The 23751-nt window shown below is 36.8% G+C and overlaps 1 protein-coding gene across 4 annotated transcripts in view; it reads left to right on the forward strand.

Annotated features, from left to right (window-relative positions):
• The window catches only part of Zeb1 (zinc finger E-box binding homeobox 1), a 158579-nt gene extending 135347 nt beyond the window's left edge, over nt 1-23232 (forward strand). For all 4 annotated transcript variants that reach the window (XM_013014715.1, XM_013014716.1, XM_013014714.1 and 1 more), the window contains 5 exons: nt 951-1153; nt 7136-7241; nt 12263-14070; nt 16972-17152; nt 20758-23232. In XM_013014715.1, the coding sequence (XP_012870169.1) occupies nt 951-1153; nt 7136-7241; nt 12263-14070; nt 16972-17152; nt 20758-21356 (2897 nt within the window). In that variant the 3' untranslated portion in view covers nt 21357-23232. The remainder of the gene's footprint in view (nt 1-950; nt 1154-7135; nt 7242-12262; nt 14071-16971; nt 17153-20757) is intronic.
• Nucleotides 23233-23751: the final 519 nt, after the last annotated feature.

The raw sequence follows: 23751 nt of genomic DNA on the forward strand, positions 1-23751 counted from the left end.
TTGATACATAGTTCAATATGTTTGACTAGCTGTTTTGAGTTCATGTTCTTAGTATGTGATTTGTATTACTTCACTCTAGTGAAGTAATATATGAGATTATGAAGGGTTTGGAGATAGTTACAAAATTATCTTTGGTTGCCTGTTTTTTCAATAAGGTCAAATTAAGGAAAAATAGATAATGGTGTTTTTAAATCATGCCATTATCTGATTTATTTGAGTGAATAAATGTGGCATGCTACTCTCAATTAACTTGTCTTTGGATTTCAGTAGAATGAGCATGAAGGGTCACATGGGAAATGTGCCAGATCTACATCTGTCCCTATCACTCCTTCACTCCCACGTACATTCTTCCTGATCTGAATTCCTTCATGTGGCCACACACAACCATCAAAGGATCTTGAAAACGTATTTTGTGTACTACTTACTCTATAAGACAACTTTGTAGTGTCACTCTCAAACCTAAAAGAATAAACAATAAATGGCAACAGTCTTTACCAATGGAAAGAGGTAACACTTTAGTATGTATACATTCAGGAATGTAACCCATATCTTTATTTTTATTTTGTGTAGTTATTTTGTGTAGTTAATTATGGGTTAATGAAAAACATAGCAGACTGATAAATCCTACTCTGAGTACTGACTTAAATCTTTTACTATGTGATGCTTAAATTCTCTAACCTTTCTGAAGATCATATTTTCTCCTTTAAAATAGAGATGTAATATTGGAGCATGGTTCAATAGTTAGAGCACCTTCCTAAAAAGTGTAAGGCCCTGAGTTCAAACTAAAAACATACATACGTAAACAAAATAAAGATAATGTATTCTGTTGTTTTGAGGATGAAATATGGAATGAGTAGCACAATATCTGGCACATAGAATCAAGACTCTGTGGTACCTTTGGTAATATTTTCTGAATTTTGTTAGTTTAAAATATAAAATCTCTCTTACAGGAACACCAGATGCATTTTCCCAATTACTTACCTGCCCATATTGTGATAGAGGTTATAAACGCTTTACCTCTTTGAAAGAACACATTAAATATCGCCATGAAAAGAATGAAGATAACTTCAGTTGCTCCCTGTGCAGTTATACCTTTGCATACAGAACCCAACTTGAACGTCACATGACATCACATAAGTCAGGAAGAGATCAGGTAAGTGAAAGGGCAATTCATTCATTCTCCAAACTTTGTGAACTCAACTTAGAATGAGAGGTAAGCATTTTATGGTATGTAAGAGGATGTAATAGACACTGTCTTATCCACAGTTTTCTAAAGCTGGAAGCAGTTATTTGTAGAGAATTTTTTATTTTCATGTTATGATTCTTTACATCCTTAATTATTTTGCAAATCCTATAACAAACATTCCTCCAAATTTTGAATATTTTGTATTATATTCTTCCAAAATGTTCAATGTAAGAAAATAAATACTGGTTACCACATGACTTAAATTGAAAAAGTTGAAAATTTTCCTTAAACTAATAATTATTTATTCTCAGTATTAAAACTCTGGATTTTTCCTGTAAAGGGAAGCCGCCTACTTAAAATATCTAAAGTTTTAAGTTTTCACTCAAAAGACTCAATTTCATTTGGTTTCATATGATTTGTTCTAATTTTATGTCACTGTGCCCCATTTTTCTAGAAGCATAAGCCAAAAATGATGCTATGTAGCTATGTTAAACCATTAAACAATAAATTTATAAGTTTAAACTATTAGCTCTATTATCTAGGTTTCGGGGGTTGTTGTCTTGGGTTTGTTTGTTTGTTTGTCTGTCGGGGGGATTGAACTCTGGGCCTGGGCACAGTCCCTGAGCTCCTCAGCTCAGGACAAGAGCTCTACCACTTGAACCACAGTGCCACTTCCAGGTTTTCTGGTGGGTTATTGGAGATAAGAATCTCACAGACTTTCCTGCCCAGGCTGGCTTCAAACTGTAACCCTCAGATCTTAGCCTCCTGAGTAACTAGGATTACTGGTGTGACCCACCAGTGCCCAGCTCTAATACCTAGTTTTAAAATCTAGGAGCGTTACCAATTATCCTTTTTGTTACAAATTCCTATTGATGGTCAGCTATCAGCACTCAAAATGATACATATTAAACTCTAATTTTAAATATCAAATGACTCAATTCAGAGCCAGATGGTGGATTGAATGAAAAAAATCATGGAACTAAGGAAAGTCAACTATTTGAAGAAAGAAAGGGAGAAAAACCTTTGAGATTAAGAAGGAAGTAGTAAAACAGCAGAAAACAAAGAGAATCATAGACATCAGAGGAAAAAAGAAAAGTACTAAGCTCTAAACCCTTGCCTGACACCCCTCAGGAGAGGGAGGAGAAATAAAGTCATGAGCACAAAAGCAAAGGGCCCTGGCACAAGCCTGCATTACTAGTTGTAGAATAGGTCCATGCCTCCTGCTAGCCTTAAGTCCAGCGTGGGGAGTTGGTAAGACAGAGATCAATTAAGACCACTGGGGCCATAGCCACACGTGAGCATTTAGATTCTTCATAGACACTAAACTACAAGAATACAGGATAAAAGTTGTGTACTGTACATGACTGAAGGACTCATTTGACAAACTTGGGGAAGAGGATAGATTTCTCACTGCAGAAAATAGGCAAGAGGGTGTTACCTGTGTGATTGGAGTTGTCCCTCGCTAAAGGCAGTCCCACTCACGAAAGGCATTTCCACTGGCTCAGATCTCTGGGCTTCCCAACAGGAAGTCCTGCCTGTTCATATCTACTGAGTCTGCAAGATCCCAAAACAGTCCTGTCTGAATATAGGAACTCCCACCAGTTGGAAAAGCTGCTTTGGTAAGAGAACCAGATAGGCAAGCTGTTAGAATAAACATAGCCAAAACACCCCTCCCAACAGGGAAGTTAGGAGCTTTTACTCCTTGGAAATTATATCCCTCTGAAGCAGTTACCATATCACTTGCTACTAAGGGCTCCCTCCTTGCCCCCGCCCCCTGAGCTGCTGCTTGAGACAAATTATTTCAAATCATCACTCTGAAATTTTCAGAACTAACTATTAAATAGATACGAATAGACATCAGTGAACCAAACACTGGAGGAAAATATTGGACACTTTCACAGAATTCAGATAGTATCCATTTCTCAGCAAAAAATGAAAAATTTTGTTATGTTTCATTTTTCCATTTTTAATTATTTTAATTTTTTATTGTGAAAATACTGTACAGAGGGGTTACAATTATATGGGCAAGATAATGAGTACATTTCTTATCAAGCACTGTAGCCTCCTTCTTTGCTTCCCCTTCCCATCCTTTCCCATCCTCTCCCCTCCCCCCCACCCAATCCCCCACCCCAGCCCCACCAAAGTTGTAAAGTTCGTTTTCGACATAAGGACTTGTACATCTCATTGTTGCAATGGGTCCACCTGTATCCCTATTTAAACCATTTGTTTTTTCCCTTCCCCTCCACAAATTATACCTACATCAAATACAGTGAAAGCAGGGGTTATACCATGGTGGAGGGACATACAAAGCAACAAAGAAATCATCTTATAAATGTGTAGAATCAATGGCATGAAAGAAAAAAACATTTGAATACATATCTTAGGGTTCATTTCCCTAACATCACCTTATCATTTTTAAATTTTTATCATTGCATTGATTTCATTTTTTACAATTTTTCTATTGATAGTTTATCAACCTGTATTTATTCCTCTTAATTCCTCTATCCAACTGCAATCTGTTACTTGTATACCTCCCCAGGATCACTGAACTACCTGCATTCCTTCACACTATTATTTTATTTTCATTGCACACATTTCACTCTTTTGACTGCATCTTCTTATATCCTTATTTTTTTCCATCATAGCCCCTTTATTTTACCCCCAAATCTTAATTGCTTTACAAATAATATTTTTTCTTAATCACCTACAATATTACATAAGAATGCTAATATGTTATGTAACACAGTTGTTCTTATAGATGAAAATATACATAACCAACAAAATGTGGGGAAATTTAATCTCACCAGATAAATAAAACAAATGAACAGTGGGAAAGAATCAAACAGTAAAAAAGAAAAGGTGAAATTAAATGGCAAGAAACACTACATACTTTTCGATATTGGCTGAATGTTAATTGTCTCAATTCTCCAGTTAAACACATATGATAGCTATTTTTATTAAAAAGCAGGAACTGACCGTGTATTGCTTTAAAAAAATAAAAGGAAGAAGAGGATGAGGAGGAAGAGGGGGGAGGAAAGGAGGGAGAAGGAAAGAAGAAGAGGAGGAAGAGGAAGAAGAAGAAGAAAGAAGAAGACTAAAGATAACATCTCACTGGCAGAAACAACTATTGTCTTAGAATAAATGAGTGGAAAAAGCTCATCCAAGCAAATAGGCCCCTAAAGCAGTCAGGAGAAGCCAAACACATATCATCTGGTTGACTTCCAAGCAAAATTAGTCAGAAAAAGGTAACTCCATGTTAATAGGAGGAATGATCTATCGAGATAATATGACAATCGTTAACAAATATGCACTAAATATCAGTGTCCCCAGCATCAATAATCAAACATTTTTAGACTTAAAAGCACCAATAAACCCAACACAATGATGATGAGAGAATTCAGTATCCCATACTCACCAATAGATTAGACAAAGAAACAACAAAGAAATGTCAGAGTTATTGACACTATAAATCAAATGTATGTAGCAGACCTCTACAGAGTATTTCTCCTAGCAGCTACACAGTGGACATTCTTCTTAGCAGCCTATGAAACTTTCTTGGAAATAGGACACATCTTAGGACACAATACAAGTCTTACCAATATTTTTAAAATGAAGTAACTCTATTCTATTCAACTGTAATAGGATAAAACTAGAATTCAATAGCAAAAGAAACTACAGAAAATATTTAAACACTTGTAGACTGAAAGATACACTGATGAACGAGGAGTGGATTACAGAAGAAATTAAAAAGAAAACCAAAAGTTCTGGAAATCTCATGCAAACAAAAACAAAACCTACCAGAATCTTTGGGATATAGCAAGGACAGTGCTAAGAGGAAAGTTTATAGATAAGAGAGAACCAAAAGAGCAGAAAAAAGGAAGATCATTTGACATCTTAAATTAATAGCTTAATGATAAACCTCAAAATCCTAGAAAAACAAAAGCTAAAACTAAAATTAGCAAACAAAGAAATATTAAAGATTAATGCAGAAGTTAATGAAATTGAGGCCAAAAAACTGTTCAAACCATCAATAAGACAAAAATTTGGTGCTTTGAAAAGATAAACACAATAGGTAATCCTTTAACCTGTCTGACTAAAAGAAGGAGAAAAGAGAGGAGAATTAATAAAAGAAAAAAGGAATATTACAATAAATACCAATGAAATCCAAAAGATAATAAGGAAATATTTTTAAAAACTATATTGAAATTAACTAGAAAATATAAAAGAAATAGGTAAATTACTAGATATAGCCGACCTACCAAAAATTCTTAAATAGATACATAAGCAATGAAACTGAAGCAATAATAACCTCCCCCTAAAAAGAAACATCCATGACCCTAACAGGTAGATTTTACTCCTGATTGTACCAAGCCTTTAAAGAAGGACACCAGTACTCCTCAAACTCTTTCATAAAACAAAAGGGAAAGAATACAACACAATTGCCTCCATGAAGCCATTACTGAATTTTTCAAACCCATATAAGGACACAACAAAAAAGAATTACAGACAAATATCCAATAAAGAAAAACACAAGAATTCTCTTTTAAATACATATAAACAGAATACTGGAAATATCAAACACCATTCTAGAGTTGGTTTCATTCCATGAATGAAAGGTGGTTCAATGTATAATACCAGAATTTCCAATAATGGGCTAGTGGTAAAGTCCCCAAAGGAACTTATGGAAAGGAATATGAAGAGAAGAGAAGGAGGAAATGAATGCAGAGAAGATACTGTTGGGACAAGTACTGCCTACTTACTATGTTCTGTTGAACGTGGTATACCAAAGATAGGGCAGTAAGGTGCTTTTCTGAGATAGACACAAAATAGACAAGTGTTGGGCAAAGAGTGTGTTAATAGGACATTTGACAGTAACCCTGTCCTGTAACTGCTGCCACAGTTTCCTCTTCATACTGTTGGAAATCATGCTATGACTAAAAGTGAGTATGTCTTGTTACTGTATTCACTTTACAAACATTTGAGTTTCTATTATATGCCAGGTCTTACTCTAGGTTAAGAAGACAAGAATGAAAAAGACAAAATATATCCTAATGTAAGGTTACAGACATTAGTAGTCAACATAAAACAAACAGAACTCAGTATAAGTTAAAATAAAGCAGTATAAGAAGAAAAGTGATAGAAGCTGCTAACTTTTATGGGGTAGGAAGAACTGAGAATGCTACATCTGAACTGAGCCCTGAATAAAATGAAAGAGCCAGTCTTGACATACTGGGGCCTCCCTCAATAGTATCTCTGACTGGAAAGCCAGTGAAATTGAAAAGCCTCAAGGTAGGGACCCGTTTATGCTGTCCAAGAAACAGGACCATGGCCAGTGTGAGCAAATGGGAGGGAGACAGATGAGTCTGTAGAGGTATTGAAGGTCAGATGATATAGGGTACACTACTCTGTAGTGTGATAAGGAAGCCTTTTAATAATAGTGGACTTCGAATTTTTTTTTGAGAGAATTGTTAGGAAGAGAGTAGATCAAAAGAGACAAGAATGGAAACACCATGGTCCTATCCTCTTTTTATGACCTTGTTCTCCAATTGAGTTACTGTGCTTTAGACAGCTCATCAAATAATCTTGGACTTGTCTTCTTTATCTGTAAATCAGAGACCAGAAACAATAATCTCTAGTTCCTAGTAAAGTGTATATTATTTTAAAATTTAATAAATACCATATTGCTTAATAAATGATCAATAAAACATAGCTCTGATACTTGAAATAAAGTTGGGATTTTTTTTCTCTATGTCAAAATTCTGTTTCCACAATCAACATCCTATTTGGTATAATTTTAAGAGTTGCATTTTTGTAACTGCTACAATTTAAGGTCTTTAAGAAACAAAACAATTACCAAACTCACCAGTGGCAATATTGTTAGCAGATTGGATGATATTTATGTCTAAAATCCTTTTCCTTTACAAATAAAACACCAATTCTTTCTTACAGAGACATGTGACGCAGTCTGGGGGTAATCGTAAATTCAAGTGCACTGAATGTGGAAAAGCTTTCAAATACAAACACCATCTAAAAGAGCACTTAAGAATTCACAGTGGTAAGTATTTGCTTTCTTTCTGCATCCTGCATGCTAAAGCACCTGTGGTAATAGATCTACCATAATATGAGGCACATATATAATTAATAATTACTTGCTTTACTTTGGGGATTAAGACTACTATGGAGTTTATAAATAGTATTGTATTAACACCTTTACCTTTAGCTGAAGTATATCAAATTAATATGACATACTCCAAATTTCTTAATCAGAAGACGATAAAGCAGATGATAAAGCATGTTTTAACAAGTATGTCCTAAAACCACGTAAGCTTTCCGTTGAATGTTAATTTCATTGCCTCTTTTGGGTAGAGATGATATTTGAAAAAGGAGGTAAGAAGGTGGATGCAGCCTTTACATGAGAAAATCAGAAATGGAAACTCAGTAAGAAAATCACAGAAAGGTACTATGTAGCCAGTGAATGAAGGCATCACAGGAAAGAACTATAACATTGATGAGAACATGGAGAAAAGAGAATTCCCCATCATGGTTACCTTTTACTTTACCTACACCATTGCTTATAAACGATTACTACAAAGGGAATCATATTTGATGAAAATAGATACTTATGATTAACACTGAGAGCTAGTATTTTCATATCTTTCCAGATTCTACCTAAACAAAATCTATCTATAAGCTACAAGAAAACTTAGCATCTCACATTATAACATGAAATCTCCTCTCATTATTTTGATATGTTGTTTTTTTCTCCTTAGTGAGCACAGCTTTAGTTACTTACAAATGTCATATATATATACACCCATGCACGCATGTGTGCACACGTGTGTGTACGTACACACACATACATACATACATACATGTGGAAAAAATTAATAGTAGTACTATGCTGAAATTTTTTTGGTTATAATTTTCTCTTTGGATCATATTAGATACATTTTGTTTACAACTACATTGAGTGTAACAATCTGCCTCCTCAGTAAAAGCCATCTTCTAAAAATAGGATTTTTATAGGAGCTAAAACTCATCTTTTGGGATCTATTGAAAGAAGTTGGGCACAAGTGGCTCATGCCTGTAGTCATAGCTACCCAAGAGGATAAGATCTGATGATCAAAATCAAAGCCAACCTGGACAGAAATGTCCATAAAACTCTAATCTCTCTCTCTCTCACACACACACACACACACACATACACATAATATGTTGTTTTTATTTAAATAATTTTAATTTACATTTCACAAACATTTCCCTACAGAAAGTGCAGTTGGGTGGCATTGAGGGTAGTGATTGGTGATAACCATGACATTGTGGAATCTTGCTGTATTGATCATTGAAGTTACATCCCTGGGTTCAGTATCACTCATATTGTCACGTGCAGGTGTTTGCACCAAGATTCTTATGGAAAAAAGTATTTATATTAACACTTTTGATAAATGTTTCTAAAAAGTAGAGATTAGCTTTTGCCACTTCCTGCAGTACCTTGTCTGCTGTGAAACAGTGTTCACCAATAATAATATAGTTTCAATGACCTGCTTTTGAAGGGTAGGCAGTGTTTAGGCCTTTGCTTAGGCTGGCCTTGAACTTTCAATCCTCCTGAAACCAACCTCTTAAGTAGCTGGGATTACAGGCATGTATCACCAATCCTGGAAATAACGTACCTTCATACTATAGATGATTCAATTCAACAGGGTTTTAAATTAGTGTAGAAAAAAAGGGAAGAAAAACTCAGAGGAGGATCCATATAGTTGTATAGGAAGATTTATCAGATTGTTTTATACAAAAAGTTGGGAAGCATAGGATATGGGTCTATAAATAAGATTTTAAATGTAATTGCAAAATCCTACATTGTTATCTAAGATCTGATTCAACCAGTAAGTCAGTTCTGTGATCAACAGCTTCACATGTGATGACAGTAGACAACTGCTCTAAAATGAATGCGAATTTAGACTCCTTTTTGGAACATAGAACTACCAATTGTATTCTGAGCAATCCATTTTTAGGTATTTATACCTGTCTTAGTTTTAAAATTTATCTGCTGCAAACGTGTGGTGGCTTATCCCTACAATCCTAGCTATACTCTTTCTTAAAAACAAGCCAACTCTTGATCCACAGCTATTTGTGAGGTGGAGGTATAGGAAGATCCTGATCAAAAGCTAGAAGAGGTAAAAGTGTGACAACCTATCTGAAGGACAAAGCAAAAGGATGGGAGGCAAGGCTCAAGTGGTTCAGCACCTGTCTAGCAAGTGAGAGACCCTGACTTCAAATCCCAGAACTACAAAAATATAGGTGGCCAATATAAGTCTGCTATACTTTTAATATAGCAAATAATTATAATGAAGAATTATATAAGGAAAAAGTTTAAAGACCTGATATTAACTCCACAAAAAGTTGCTCCTAGGAACATTATAAAGAGAAAAATAGAAATTTATGTCCTCCTTTGAAATATCCCTAAAATAATACAGCAGAGAGAATTTGATAGGGTCTTTTTTAAAGCAGGTTCTTCGAAAGAAGCCAATGATATTTCACCAAAGCACAATTTTTTTATAAAGCATTTCTTCAGGGTGACTTCTTGGTTATAGTCCAAGTATACTGCTCCCATATAGTCTGGTTTAATCCAAGAGATTTTTGGATCATGCTCCTTCAAGTGTCATCCCAGGACTGGTGCCAGGCTACAAGCCATGCATTACTGGTTCTTGAAGACTTAATGCAGAAATTGAAAAGTGAGCATTTAAAAACTATTATACCAAGATATTGCTAGACATTTTCACTACATTTTACAAATATCAATCAACAGTAGATGGGAAATTTAAATAAAAATGGTTGTTTCTCACCACAGGGAATGTAGAAAGCATCATCAGCATGCTTTTCATGCTAGGAAAGCAATGAACTGCAAATCCTTCTGGCAACTTCTATAATGTTTTTTTCTCAGATAGATTTTTAAAAGGATTTGAAGATCAAGAACCAGAATTTTGCTCTCTAAAATTACCTGGATTGTTGCTCTATTATGTTTTATAACATTAAAATAATTGTAGGTTGCTAAAATGTGAATTTTAATGATGAACCCTATGCAGAATTGTGTGTATTAACAGGTATTTGCACCCTGTGTAGAAGCTAAGCAATGGCAAGCTGAGTTATATACCCCCAAATCTGCACTAGGAGTGAGACAGAACACCTGCACAGCTCTTCCCCAGAGAATAATGTTTTATTTTTCCATGGCTTTAGTGGTTTTAGCCTGGAAATTTTTACATTAGATGTTAACCAAATACCTCTGCTGTTACAAAAAAAAAATCCAGTATTTATGGTACATTTAACTGAGTAGTGGAGCTTATTGGAGTAACTTCCAGGCTAAACTACTGAGAACTTTAGCAAAGGTAAATTAAATTATGTGCTTAAGAAATACACCATAAAGCTATGATGTTGGGAACAAAGGGTTTTCCAATATAGTAACTTTGGCTTTAGAATAATTATTCCGTAGACTTTCTTTCTCACAGTGACAGAATATAAAGATAATTTTGAGCAAGAAGAGTAACTTAATTAATATGTATTGAAAACTTGACTGTGAACAGCCACTTACTAGTTATTAACATACATTTGTATTACCTTTAGAGTCCTCAGAAAACCTGAGGTAGAATATGGAGGCTCAAAGAGCTCGATTCACTTGTCCAGAGTCACTAAACGAGTGCTAGTGTCATCTTTACTTCAAAGCCACTAGTCTTTATCATCTCCCTGTTTGTAAAGATAAAATATAATCTGCAACCATATTTCAAAAAAGAAATTACTCATTTTTTTAAAATTTGCAGCATTGATGTTGTATAATTAGCAAAGCTTACATTGACTTCCTTGCTGATTTCATTTTTAAAAATAAAGGAGATCCAGGCGCCTGTAGCTCAAGCCTGTAATCCTAGCTACTCAGGAGGCTGAGATCTGAGGATTGCAGTTCAAAGCCAGCCCAGGCAGGAACATCTGTGAGATTCTTATCTCCAATAAACCACTGGAAAACCAGAAGTGGCACTGTGGCTTAAGCAGTAGAGCGCTTGCCTTGAGCTGAAGAGTGTAGGGACAGTGCCTGGGGCCCAGAGTTCAAACCCCACGACCAACAAAAACAAAAACCAAAAAAAAAAGGAGAAAAAGAGCTTTATTATAATGCTGAGTAAACAAATTGATATCATATTTCATAATTAGCTATCATTCATCTAATAAAGGTTCAAAGATGGGCTCTTTAAAACCTGAAGTGGGACAAATACATGAGTTAAATGACCATTGGGACCCACAGGTTCACACCTTACTGGGGCTAATAGTTTGTAACATATTGAATATAAATTCATGAACTCTAACCATAGATTAGACTTTATGACAATATTCTATTCAGTTCAATTCTTCTCCAAATTTTTCTGTCAACATCTCTCCAATGGCTGATGAGAATAAATGCTTTGTGTTCCTGGGAAATCTGGAGAACAGTTTAACAGAGGCCTCCATAATCCCTTGTATTGTGTCTCCTGCCAGTTCACACAAACTTTGTATTTTATCAAGAATATAATACGTTTTAGTATAAAAATAAAATCTTCAAGATGATTTGCAAATCTACAAGAACTTGTGTCCTTAGGGATAATATACATTCCAATTTAATAAATCAATGATTATAGCAACACCTTATATTAGGTATTTCCTTCCATTAAGAGAGATCTTTTTTCCTTTCTTCTAACATAGTTTTTCTCCTGCAGTTGATTGAATAGAATAAAATATGTAAATGATATAGGTGTGTAAAACAGGATAAGAAAAGCTAATTGAAAGAGTTGGATGAATTATTTTTTGTATTTGAGAAAAATTAGCTAATTAGTTACAAAGATTAGCAGAAATGGTGCTCACATATGCTGAGAATATTCCTTGATTGGTTAGCATGCATAGTTCAGGCTAAGGTTTTCTAGTGTTTATAAAATGTATGTGGTCTTTGAACTAAAATAATGATTACAAATGATATATCACAGGTATATTTGTTAATCCTGCTTTTTTTAAATGATACTGCTTTTTTTTTTTGGAAATTACAATCTGTAATTTTTTGTTTAGGAGAGAAGCCATATGAATGCCCAAACTGCAAGAAACGTTTTTCCCATTCTGGTTCCTATAGTTCACATATAAGCAGTAAGAAATGTATCAGCTTGATGCCTGTGAATGGACGACCAAGAACAGGACTCAAGACGTCTCAGTGTTCCTCACCATCTCTTTCAGCATCACCAGGCAGTCCCACACGACCACAGATACGGCAAAAGATAGAGAATAAGCCCCTTCAAGAACAACTCTCTGTAAACCAAATTAAAACTGAGCCTGTGGATTATGAATTCAAACCCATTGTGGTTGCTTCAGGAATCAACTGTTCAACCCCTATACAAAATGGGGTTTTTAGTGGTGGTGGCCCATTGCAGGCGACCAGTTCTCCTCAGGGTGTGGTGCAAGCTGTTGTTCTGCCAACAGTTGGCTTGGTATCTCCCATAAGTATCAATTTAAGTGATATTCAGAATGTACTTAAAGTGGCAGTGGATGGTAATGTAATAAGGCAAGTTTTGGAGAATAATCAAGCCAATCTTGCATCCAAAGAACAAGAAACAATCAATGCTTCATCCATACAACCAGGCGGCCATTCTGTTATTTCAGCCATCAGTCTTCCTTTAGTTGATCAAGATGGAACAACCAAAATTATCATCAACTACAGTCTTGAGCAGCCTAGCCAACTTCAAGTTGTTCCCCAAAATTTAAAAAAAGAAAATCCAGTTCCTGCAAACAGCTGCAAAAGTGAAAAGTTACCAGAAGATCTTACTGTTAAAACTGAGAAAGACAAAAGCTTTGAAGGGGGAGTGAATGATAGCACTTGCCTTCTATGCGATGATTGTCCAGGTGACCTCAATGCACTTCCAGAGTTAAAGCACTATGACCTAAAGCAGCCTGCTCAGCCTCCTCCACTCCCAGCCCCAGAAGTTGAGAAGCCCGAGTCCTCTGTTTCATCGGGTACTGGAGATGGCAATTTGTCTCCCAGTCAGCCTCCTTTAAAGAATCTCTTGTCTCTCCTGAAAGCCTACTATGCTCTGAATGCACAACCAAGTGCAGAAGAGCTCTCAAAAATTGCTGATTCGGTAAACTTACCACTGGACGTAGTAAAAAAGTGGTTTGAAAAGATGCAAGCTGGGCAGATTTCAGTGCAATCTTCTGAACCGTCTTCTCCTGAACCAGGCAAAGTAAATATACCTGCAAAAAATGAGGAACAGCACCAATCTACAAATGCAGATGAACCCCAAGACAGCACAATAAGTCTACAAAGTCCTCTGAAGATGTTGAATTCTCCAGGTTTACCAGTGGGATCAACAGTCAATGGTTCCAGAAGTAGTACACCATCCCCATCACCTTTAAACCTCTCCTCAGCCAGAAACACACAGGGTTACATGTACCCAGCAGAAGGTGCACAGGAAGAGCCACAAGTAGAACCTCTTGATCTTTCACTACCAAAGCAGCAGGGAGAGTTATTGGAAAGGTCAACTATCACTAGTGTTTACCAGAACAGTGTTTATTCTGTCCAAGAAGAACCCTTGAACTTGTCTTGTGCAAAAAAGGAGCCACAAAAGGACAATTGTGTTACAGACTCAGAACCAGTTGTAAATGTAATCCCAAGTGCCAACCCCATAAATATTGCTATACCTACAGTCACTGCCCAGTTACCCACAATTGTGGCCATTACTGACCAGAACAGTGTTCCATGCTTACGAGCACTCGCTGCCAATAAGCAGACTATTCTAATTCCACAGGTTGCATACACATACTCAACTACAGTCAGCCCTGCAATCCAGGAACCACCCCTGAAAGTGATCCAGCCAAATGGAAATCAGGTAAAGAAACAAAAAACAGCCATCCCGAACCTGGTTAGTTAGTGCTAGGTTGAAAAATAATCCAATCACTCTAGAATCAATTTGGTTGTTCCATACTTACATTTAAAACAAAAATGAAGCTGGATACCAGTGGCTCATACCTGTAATCCTAGCTACTCAGGAGGCTGAGATCTGAGGATTGCAGTTCCAAGCCAGCACGGGCAGGAAAGTCCATGAGATTCTTAAATAAACCACCAGAAAACTGGAAGTGGCACTGTGGTTCAAGTGGTAGCGTGCTACCTTTACCTGAAGCGCTCAGGGATAGCGCCCAGGCCCAGAGTTCAAGCCCCATGACCAAAAAAAAAGCCAGGTACTGGTGGCTTACAACTGTAATCCTAGCTACTCAGGAGGCTGAGATCTGAGGACTGCAGTTCGAAGGCAGCAAGACAGAAATGTCTGTTTGACTTTTATCTCCAACAAACTACTCAGAAAAAAAAGTGCTGTGGCTCAAGTGATAGAGCAAAATGAGGCTCAAGGATAATAGCACCCAGGCCCTGTATTCAAGCCCTAGGACTGGAAAAAAAATGAGCTGGGTATCAGTGGTACCTGTAATCCTCCCTATTCTGGAGGCTGAGACTAAAAGGATCATAGTCTAGGCCAGCCCAGACAAAAAGTGAGGCCTATCTCAAAAGCAACCAGAGGAAAGGGGCTTGAATGGTAGAGCACATGCCTAGCAAGGGAGAACCCCTGAGTTTAAACCTAGGTACTACCAAAGAATAAATGGATCAATCCAGGAATTGGTGTCTCATACCTTTCTAATTCTAGCTACTCAAGAGGCTGAGATCTAAGGATCTCACTTTGGAGCCAGCCTGAGCAGACAAATCCAGGGTCTCTTATTTCCACTTAACCAGTAAAACAATGGAACTGGAGATGTGGTTGAAGTGATAGAGCCCCAACAATGGTATAAAAAGCCTATTGAAAGCAAGGGCTTGAGTTCATGGCCCAGTAGTGGCACACATGAGAATTGATCCATGTTTGCTTCAACTTTTGTGGCATGTCTTCACTGTCTTAAGGTATCACCTAAACTTAAAAGTATTACTCTATTATGAAAAATGACATCTCAGCTAGAAGCCTACTTAAGGCTGTAAAGAACAAACGTAATACTCTTTGTTTCTCCTTTTTATAGTTAAATATCAAAATTAATAGTTTCTGCCTCATTGTTATCATTAGTAAATATGTTCACAAGTTTACATTAGGCAGACTTAGCTAAACCTTTTAACAACACCTTTCATTATAAATAGCTTTAATGAGACAAACAGGAAGTATACAGATAACTCATCTAGTAAATTGGCTGATAGTTTATGAACAGTGATAATAATGAGACGTGATAATATATGAAGAATTGTGATCATGAATCTGTATGCATTTTTCTCTTTAACTTGCCATACAAAAACTCCATGCCAGTTTTAGATAGAGCTGTGTTGTGTGACTATTGTATATCTCATTGTCCAAGATTTTTACATGTCCCTAACCTTCCCAGTTTTTTGAATCAAGTGGACACCAGTGATCACTATTTGATCTTTAATGCAAATATTGGCAGCAAGTTGGTACAGTCTAATATTTTTTAAATACTTAAATATATATTTGCTGCTTTGGGTTTCCCTTAAATATTTTTACTGTGTTTCCTAAAATTGTAACCACTCTTGAAAAATATTTCACAGATCTAGTGAATTTATCTATATTTTTGTACATGAAATAGTTTACACATCTTTGAATACAAGAATGGGCTGCTTTTAGCCGGAAATGGCGCTGTAGCTCAAGTGGTAGAGCACTAGCCTTGAACTGAAGAGCTCAGGAACAGCGCCCAGGCCCAGAGTTCAGGCCTCACAACTGAAGAAAGGAAAAAAGGGGTGGGGGTGCTGCTTTTAACATTTTACATAATCATGTGACTAGAGGAAATAGTAGTGGTTATTTTGGCATAGGTGGGTAGCTGACAATGATCCAAACAAATGTCTGTGTTTCTTTTGCCTTAAGAAGGCACAAGAAGGCTGGGCACTGGTGGCTTATGCCTGTAATCCTAGCTACTCAGGAGGCTGAAAGCCTCTCGCCTTGAGCTGAAGAGCCCAAGGACAGAGCCAAGGCCCAGAGTTCAAACCCCAGGACCGACAAAAAAAAAAAGCACAAGAAATGTGGAACGCTTCTTTGTACTTTTAGGAAATATTTAGTTTATAGGCAAGAGACTGGAACAATATTACCTGACCTAATTTTGTAACGGGCTCCCTGCAGGAGTATTCTATTCCCAGGAGGGTCTTCTGCCCATATTTTCTCCCTAAGACTGCTTGAATATTTTTACTCTACTGTAATTCTAACGATTCCTTTTGACTAGAAACTGCTCTTCCTTAAAAATACTGCTCTTCCATGCTTCTCCATTAGAAAGTGGAGTCCAAACCTTTTTGTCCAGGGGACCAGAGAGTGTTTCAAAATCCTCCAGAGTTCTAAAGGGTACAATTTAAATATACTTTTAAACACTGACTCACAGTTTTTATGTAGGGAAACCAAGAATTTTTAAATGATACACTAAAAATGAGGTAAAACTGTCTGCAAATGATAAAATCATAACTCAAAACCAATTAAATTTTATTGCCACAACAATTTGCATTCTTTCTTTTGGTTTTTTCTCTTTTCACTCCAAATGAGTGTATGTTTTTTAATACAGTTTTGGCTATATACTCTGCAGCCTCTCTTCTGTGCGTATCAGTCCATAGCTGTGACCCAGCCATGCCCATCTGCAGTAGTGAGCACAAGGCTTGCTAGGGTCCACTATCCGAGAGTACATTTCAAGGTAGTGCTGAAACCTATGTTTTGTTTGCATCTCTGGTTTATCTTTTAATTTGAAATTAAATGTTCTGTTTTTTCTCTTAGGATGAAAGGCAAGACACTAGCTCAGAAGGAGTATCAAATGTGGAGGATCAAAATGACTCTGATTCTACACCTCCCAAAAAGAAAATGAGGAAGACAGAAAATGGAATGTATGCATGTGACTTGTGTGATAAGATATTTCAGAAGAGTAGCTCATTATTGAGACACAAATATGAACACACAGGTATGTCAATAAACACAACGTCTTCTACAAAATTACTTGTTATATGGCATACTGAAAAAAACACCATGTTGTTTTCTACATCTCAAATCCTGATATTACTACCTGTCTTCTTTGTGGACCTAGTAGTTCCTTTGTTTTTGTGTTGTTTTGATTTATTCCAATAATGACTTAATTCCTTTAAGCTGACATGGCATTTATTCTGTCCACATTCACTGGCTGCAAGTGTATGCTATACTGATCAAACATAGCATCTGTCAGTAAAATATGAGCCCAGAAGGATAAAGGTACGGGGAGACATGACCTGTCTGCATCTTAGGATGCTTAAGCATTTAGGACTTGCCCATTATTCTGGCAAGCCTTGGATCCTTTTCACTCATAGATCAGAAAGGTATTTGTGTTTTATAAAGAATTTCTGCCTTAGAGGTTAAACTGGATGATTCTAAGGTCGCTCTGTATAATCTTCAACAAAATATACACTCCTTAGGTCAACTCAGGAACTGGGAAAACTGGCCAAATATGGGGCTAGACCTGTTTTTCTATGGTTTGTGAGCTAAAAATGTCTTTTTGCTGGTACCTGGGTTTGAACTTACGGCCTTCTGCTTGCTTGGCTTGTTTGCTGCAACTCTGCCATCTGAACCATGCCTCCAACCTGGCTGGCTCTGAACTTCAATCCTCTGATATCAGCCTTCTGAATAATTAGATTACAGGTATGAGCCACCAGCTCCCAAATTTAAGAATTTTTTTACTTTTTTAATTATTGAAAAAGAGTAATTATGGTGTGAAATTATTTAAAAATCAAATTCCCAAATCCCTATAAAGGTTCAATGCACCCATTTGTTTGCTTATCAGCCATAGCCACTTTCCTGCTCTTCCAGAAAGACAGATTGGAGTGTCGGTAGCAAGGACTGTTTGGCCAGTAAAGTCTAAAATATTTACTACTGGCTTTTACTGAAAACACTGCCAACTTCTGGGCTGATTCCAACTATCCAGCAGAGTGCTAGTAAATTTTAATAACTGGTTCTCTGAAGTGGGGAAGCCCTGATACAAAAGTAGTGTTTGCAGATCCCTGTGGCCTAAATACTTCCAGCATGGTTTATTTCAAACTTAAGTCAGCTTCTAGTCAACCCACAGAATTTCTGATAATTTTACAGTAGACTCCTTCTAGCCAATCAAAACTGCCTGCCACATACCATTTCTCTCTAATGGAGGTTTGCCATAGAAGTGTCTGGTTTTATCATAAGCTCTTCAACCTCCTACCTCATCTTCCATCACCTTTACCAGCCATTTTGGCTACAGTATGCATACGTATTTTATATCCTTATCAGCTATGTTAAAGCATTTACTCTTATGAGAAGAAACAGAGAATTGCTTCCCCTTTTACAATCTACAGATTCAAAGGTACTTTCCATTAACACTTCAGTAGTTCTTGGAGTTAAAAAGAATATTATAGACCAAGTGTGGTGGTTCATGCATGTAATTCCAGCTACTCAAGAGGTGGTGGTTGGGAGGAGTGTGATTTGAGGCCAACCCAGGCAAAAAAAGTTAACATGACCTTGTCTCACCCCATTGGTAGCTCATGCATATCATCCTAATAATGCAGGAGTCATAAACAGGAGGATTGCTGTATAGACTGCTTGTCTAGGTAAAAACACAAGACCCTGTTCAAAAAAAAATAGCTTAGGGCTGGGAAGGTGGCTCAGTGGTAGAGAGCTTGCCTTGCATGCCTGAGGCCCTGGGTTCGATTCCTCAGCACAACATAAGCAAAAAGAAAAAAAAAAGCTGGAAGTGGCGCTGTGGCTCAAGTGGTAGTGCACTAGCCTTGAGATGAAGAGCTGAGGGACAGTGCCCAGGCCCAGAGTTCAGGCCCCACGACAGGACCCAAAAAAGAAAAAATAGCTTAAGCAAAAAATGTCTGGTAACACAGCTCAAGTGGTAGAGCACTTGGCCTGGCAAGCATAAAGGCCTGAGTTCAAATGCCAGTACCACCTACCAAAGGTTATATACATAAGAGAGGGCCATGTCTCTCCAAACGTATTTCTCTAGTTGTTTTCACCAAGAAAAATTAAAATTTTCCTTCTTCTCAGGGCAAGAATTAAATGTTAACAAATGCCAGAATTTAAAATACATATGAGAACATCCTATCTTTAACAAGAAAACTTTTTAAATCATTGCTGTATTTTTAATGTTCACTTCTTGCTCACATTGAAATTAGAATAGCACCAGCCTGATTATGACCCAGCTATTGTAAGTTCTGTGAGAAGCTGCATTTCTTGAGCTTGTATATTCTCAGTGGGGCAAGATTGCCTTCAAGAGGAAAGCTTGTTTGTTGGGTTTTGAGTAAAGCATTTTGTAAACCTTTGTAAACCTTAAGAACCCCAGTACATAGACTCTGTGTATGTGAGTTTGGTATTTAAAGGATCTTAAAGTAGGTCAATATTTTTTAAGTTGAGAAGCACCTCTATCCCTCCTTGCTGCCTCTGGACTCACTGTCTACGCTCATCAGAGTCATGATGCTTCTATTTTTAGCATTTCTATCTTATGTAAGTCCCACTGACTTTTTCATCTACAAAGTATGTAACACTGAATTCTTATATATAAACAAGAGATCATACTATTATATTACAGAACAGAGAATTTAAGATCTGAAAGTTTTTTTATTTTGATTTTATTGTCAAGGTGATGTACATAGGGGTTACAGTTACATAAGTAAGTTAGTGAGTAAAATCTTATTGACCTTATTACCCCCGCCTCATTTTTCTCCCGTTTTTCCTTCCCCTTCTACCCCTCGAAATTGTACAGAACATTTCCAACACATTGTCTTGTATCACTGTTGCACTGGTTCCCCCTTTGTCCTTTATCTCACCATTTTGTTGTTCCCCCTCCCTTCCCTAATTCAGATAAACATATATACAATACCCAGGGTGGATACCAAAATCAAATGCAGTGACAACAGGGGATAAACCATAGGGGAAAAAAACACAAAGGAAAAAAGAAATTACATAATACATTAAAAACAACAACAATAAAGAAAAACCTCTAGTGTCCATGTCTTGGAGTTCATTTTGCTTAGCAACATCTTATATGGTCATATGTATGTAGCTATTGAGCTATTATCTGCTAAGATTCTCCTGGACGTATACTATTAATTAAAAATAAGGGAAAGCATGAGACCTATGTTTCTTTAGTCTGGCTTACCTCACTTAGTATGATTTTTTTCAAGTCCTTCCATTTCCTTACTGGAAGTTTTTTTGTTTTTGTCGGTCGTGGGTCTTGAACTCTGGGCTTGGGCACTGTCCCTCAGCTCTTCAGTTCAAGTCCAGCACTCTACCAGTTGAGTCACACCACCTCTTCCAATTTTCTGGTGGTTATTTGGAGATATGAGTCTCGCGGACATTCTTGCCCAGGCTAGCTTTGAATGGTGATCTTCAGCCTCCTAAATAGGTAGGATTACAGGTGTGAGCCACCAGAACCTGGCTCCTTACTGGAAGTTTTTTAAACATGGAATTGTAACCCCACCCTTTCCCCAACCTAAATTGTTCCTGACACTTATAAGAACTGTATTCATCTAGCAGCACTTTTGGTTCATAGCTGTTCTTATCTTGCAGGTAAAAGACCTCATGAGTGTGGAATCTGTAAAAAAGCATTTAAACACAAGCATCACTTGATTGAACACATGCGATTGCATTCAGGAGAAAAGCCCTACCAATGTGACAAGTGTGGAAAGCGCTTCTCACACTCGGGATCTTATTCTCAGCACATGAATCACCGCTACTCCTATTGCAAGAGAGAAGCAGAAGAACGCGACAGCACAGAGCAGGAAGAGGCAGGGCCAGAAGTTCTAATGAATGAGCATGCTGGTGCCAGAGCCTCTCCCTCACAGGGTGACTCAGATGAGAGAGAGAGTTTGACCAGGGAAGAGGATGAAGACAGTGAAAAGGAGGAAGAAGAGGAGGAAGATAAAGAGATAGAAGAATTACAGGAAGAAAAGGAATGTGGAAAACCACAAGGGGATGAAGAAGAAGAGGAGGAGGAGGAAGAAATGGAAGAAGAAGAAGAAGTAGAAGAGGCAGAGAATGAAAGAAAAGAAGCAAACACTGAAGGGCCAATGAAGGATGACGGAGCTGTCAGCCAGGCCGGCAACTTAGAACAAAAAGTAAGCAAGAGTACTGAGCAGGTGTCTGAAGAGAAAACAAATGAAGCCTAATAGTTTTCTAGAAGGAAAATAAGTTCTAATTGGTAATGAAGTCTGTTCTATATTATCCATGCTTTTCATGGAAACACAGTACCCTATGCTGTGATTCCTATCACTACTGTGTAAAGTCAGAACTGAAAAAATACAAAATACAAAAAAAAATCCAGGTGTGCCTGAACCTCAGACCTAGTAATTTTTCATGCAGTTTTCAAAGTTAGGAAGAAGTTTGTGACACGAAGCAGATTAGAAACTTCGATGACTCAGAAAGCAAAGATTGAACAGGTTAAAGGAAAATGATTATTAGATAAGCATCTAGCATTGTTTCATTTTATCAGTATTATTTCTCTTATGTTGGTTCATTCTTAAGCTGTACAATTGGGAGAAATTTTATAATTTTTATTGGTAAACATATGCTAAATCCGCTTCAGTATTTTATTATGTTTCTAAAATGTGAGAACTTCTGCACTACAAAATTCCCTTCATAGAGAACTATAATGCAATTCCAAACCATGAAAACTACCTTTTATAAATCCATTCTAGAAGGTAGTAATTTCTAATATTTAGATGTCATAGTGGAGCATATTGTCAGCCTTAAGGAAGCAGCCGATAGAAGAACTGAAGTTCCTTACTCATGTGATTTTAATGGAGTTCAGAAGATGGTCATTGAGTTCTGACTGCAGGGACTAACAGTGTTGAAACTGGCAAGGACAAACAGAGATGTCAGAATCAGTGTTCAAGATTGTGTTTGAGTATGTGGTAGCAAATATGAAGGATATGATATGAAGGTTTGTATCTCCTTTGGCCTTAAGCAAGACCTGAGTGCTGTAAGTGCCATTTCTCAGTATTTTCAAGGCTCTAACCCGCCTTCATTCAGTGTGTGGCCTACAATAACTAGCATTTGTTGATTTATTCATTGTATCAAAATTCCCAAATAAAACTTAAAAACCACTGACTCTGTCAGAGAAACTGAAACACAGGGACATATCACCCTTCAATTCCTCAGTATTCGTTTTCTGATAATTGATTTTCAGAATTTCTCTACAGAAACAAAAGGGAAATTTTCTAATCTGCTTTATCCATGTACTTGCATTTCAGACATGGACATGCCATTGTTATTTGGCTCATAACTGTTTCCAAATGTTAGTTATTATGGACCCAATTTATTAACAACATTAGCTGATTTTTACCTATCAGTATTATTTTGTTTCTTTTAGTTCATAGATCTGTGCAACATTTTTGTACTGTATGTCTTCAAACCTGGCAGTATTAATACCCTTCTTACTGACATATGTACTTTTAGTTTTAGAAAACTTTTATATTTATGTGTCTTATTTTTATATTTCTTTATTTATTACACAGTGTAGTGTATAATACTGTAGTTTGTATTAATACAATAATATATTTTAGTATGAAAATTTGGAAAGTTGATAAGATTTAAAGTAGAGATGCAATTGGTTCTCTTGCATTGAGATTTGATTTAACAGTGTTATGTTAACATTTATACTTGCCTTGGACTGTAGAACAGAATTTAAATGGGAATGTATTAGTTTTACAACAACAATCAAGTCATTTTACCTTTACCCCGTTTTTAATATAAAACTCTTAAATTTTGAAATTCACTGTGTGACTAATAGCATGATGCTCTGCTGTTTTATTAAGAGATTAGCCTAACCATAAAACTCATTTCTTTAGCAAGCCAAATTAGGATTACCTTATATAAACAGTGTTGGGAACAATGTTTAACATTTTGTGCCAATTTGTTCCTGTATTCATGTATGTAAGTTACCAATCCGACTCTTCATTTTTAAGTTCCTTGTTACACCATGGTCATTTTCTAGTTTTTTATCAGACTCCCCCATCTCACAATAAAATGCATCAACAAGCCTGACCTACTGTCATTCTTTTCATCATTATCAAGGTTTTCTTTGAAAAACTCTGTGAAATGGATTACTATACTACCATCTTGCTCTTGACTCATCTCAAGCTGAGTTTGGGTAATGCTGAATGTTTCAGATGGTCACCACTAAGTTAGGAATTTTCTCATGGCCTCGTGTTTCTAGAGCTGAAGTCCTCTGGAGAGCCATTCTTTCTTCCTGGAACCTTCATCTTCCCCTCCTCCGCACCCCTCCCAGGTCCCATGATTACTTACCTCTAGGTCACTTCAGGGATGCTGAGTTTAGATGCCTTTGTTCTGTACTCCCACAAATCCTTGTGCCTTTCTCATCCTATCTCTTGTGCTGTTTTTTGTATTTCTTTCCTTTAGGAACAGAAACCATATCTATCACAGTCACTTTCATGTGTCCATTATCCAATAGAGTACCTTCCACTGGTTGGTACAACAAATACTTGTTGGATGAAAATATAGTTTGCATGTTTACTGAGCTTAGCTGTGATTTTACTGTTTGTT

The sequence above is a fragment of the Dipodomys ordii genome, unplaced genomic scaffold (genome assembly GCF_000151885.1).
Source record: "Dipodomys ordii isolate 6190 unplaced genomic scaffold, Dord_2.0 Scaffold24, whole genome shotgun sequence".
In the NCBI taxonomy this organism is placed as follows: Eukaryota; Metazoa; Chordata; class Mammalia; order Rodentia; family Heteromyidae; genus Dipodomys; species Dipodomys ordii.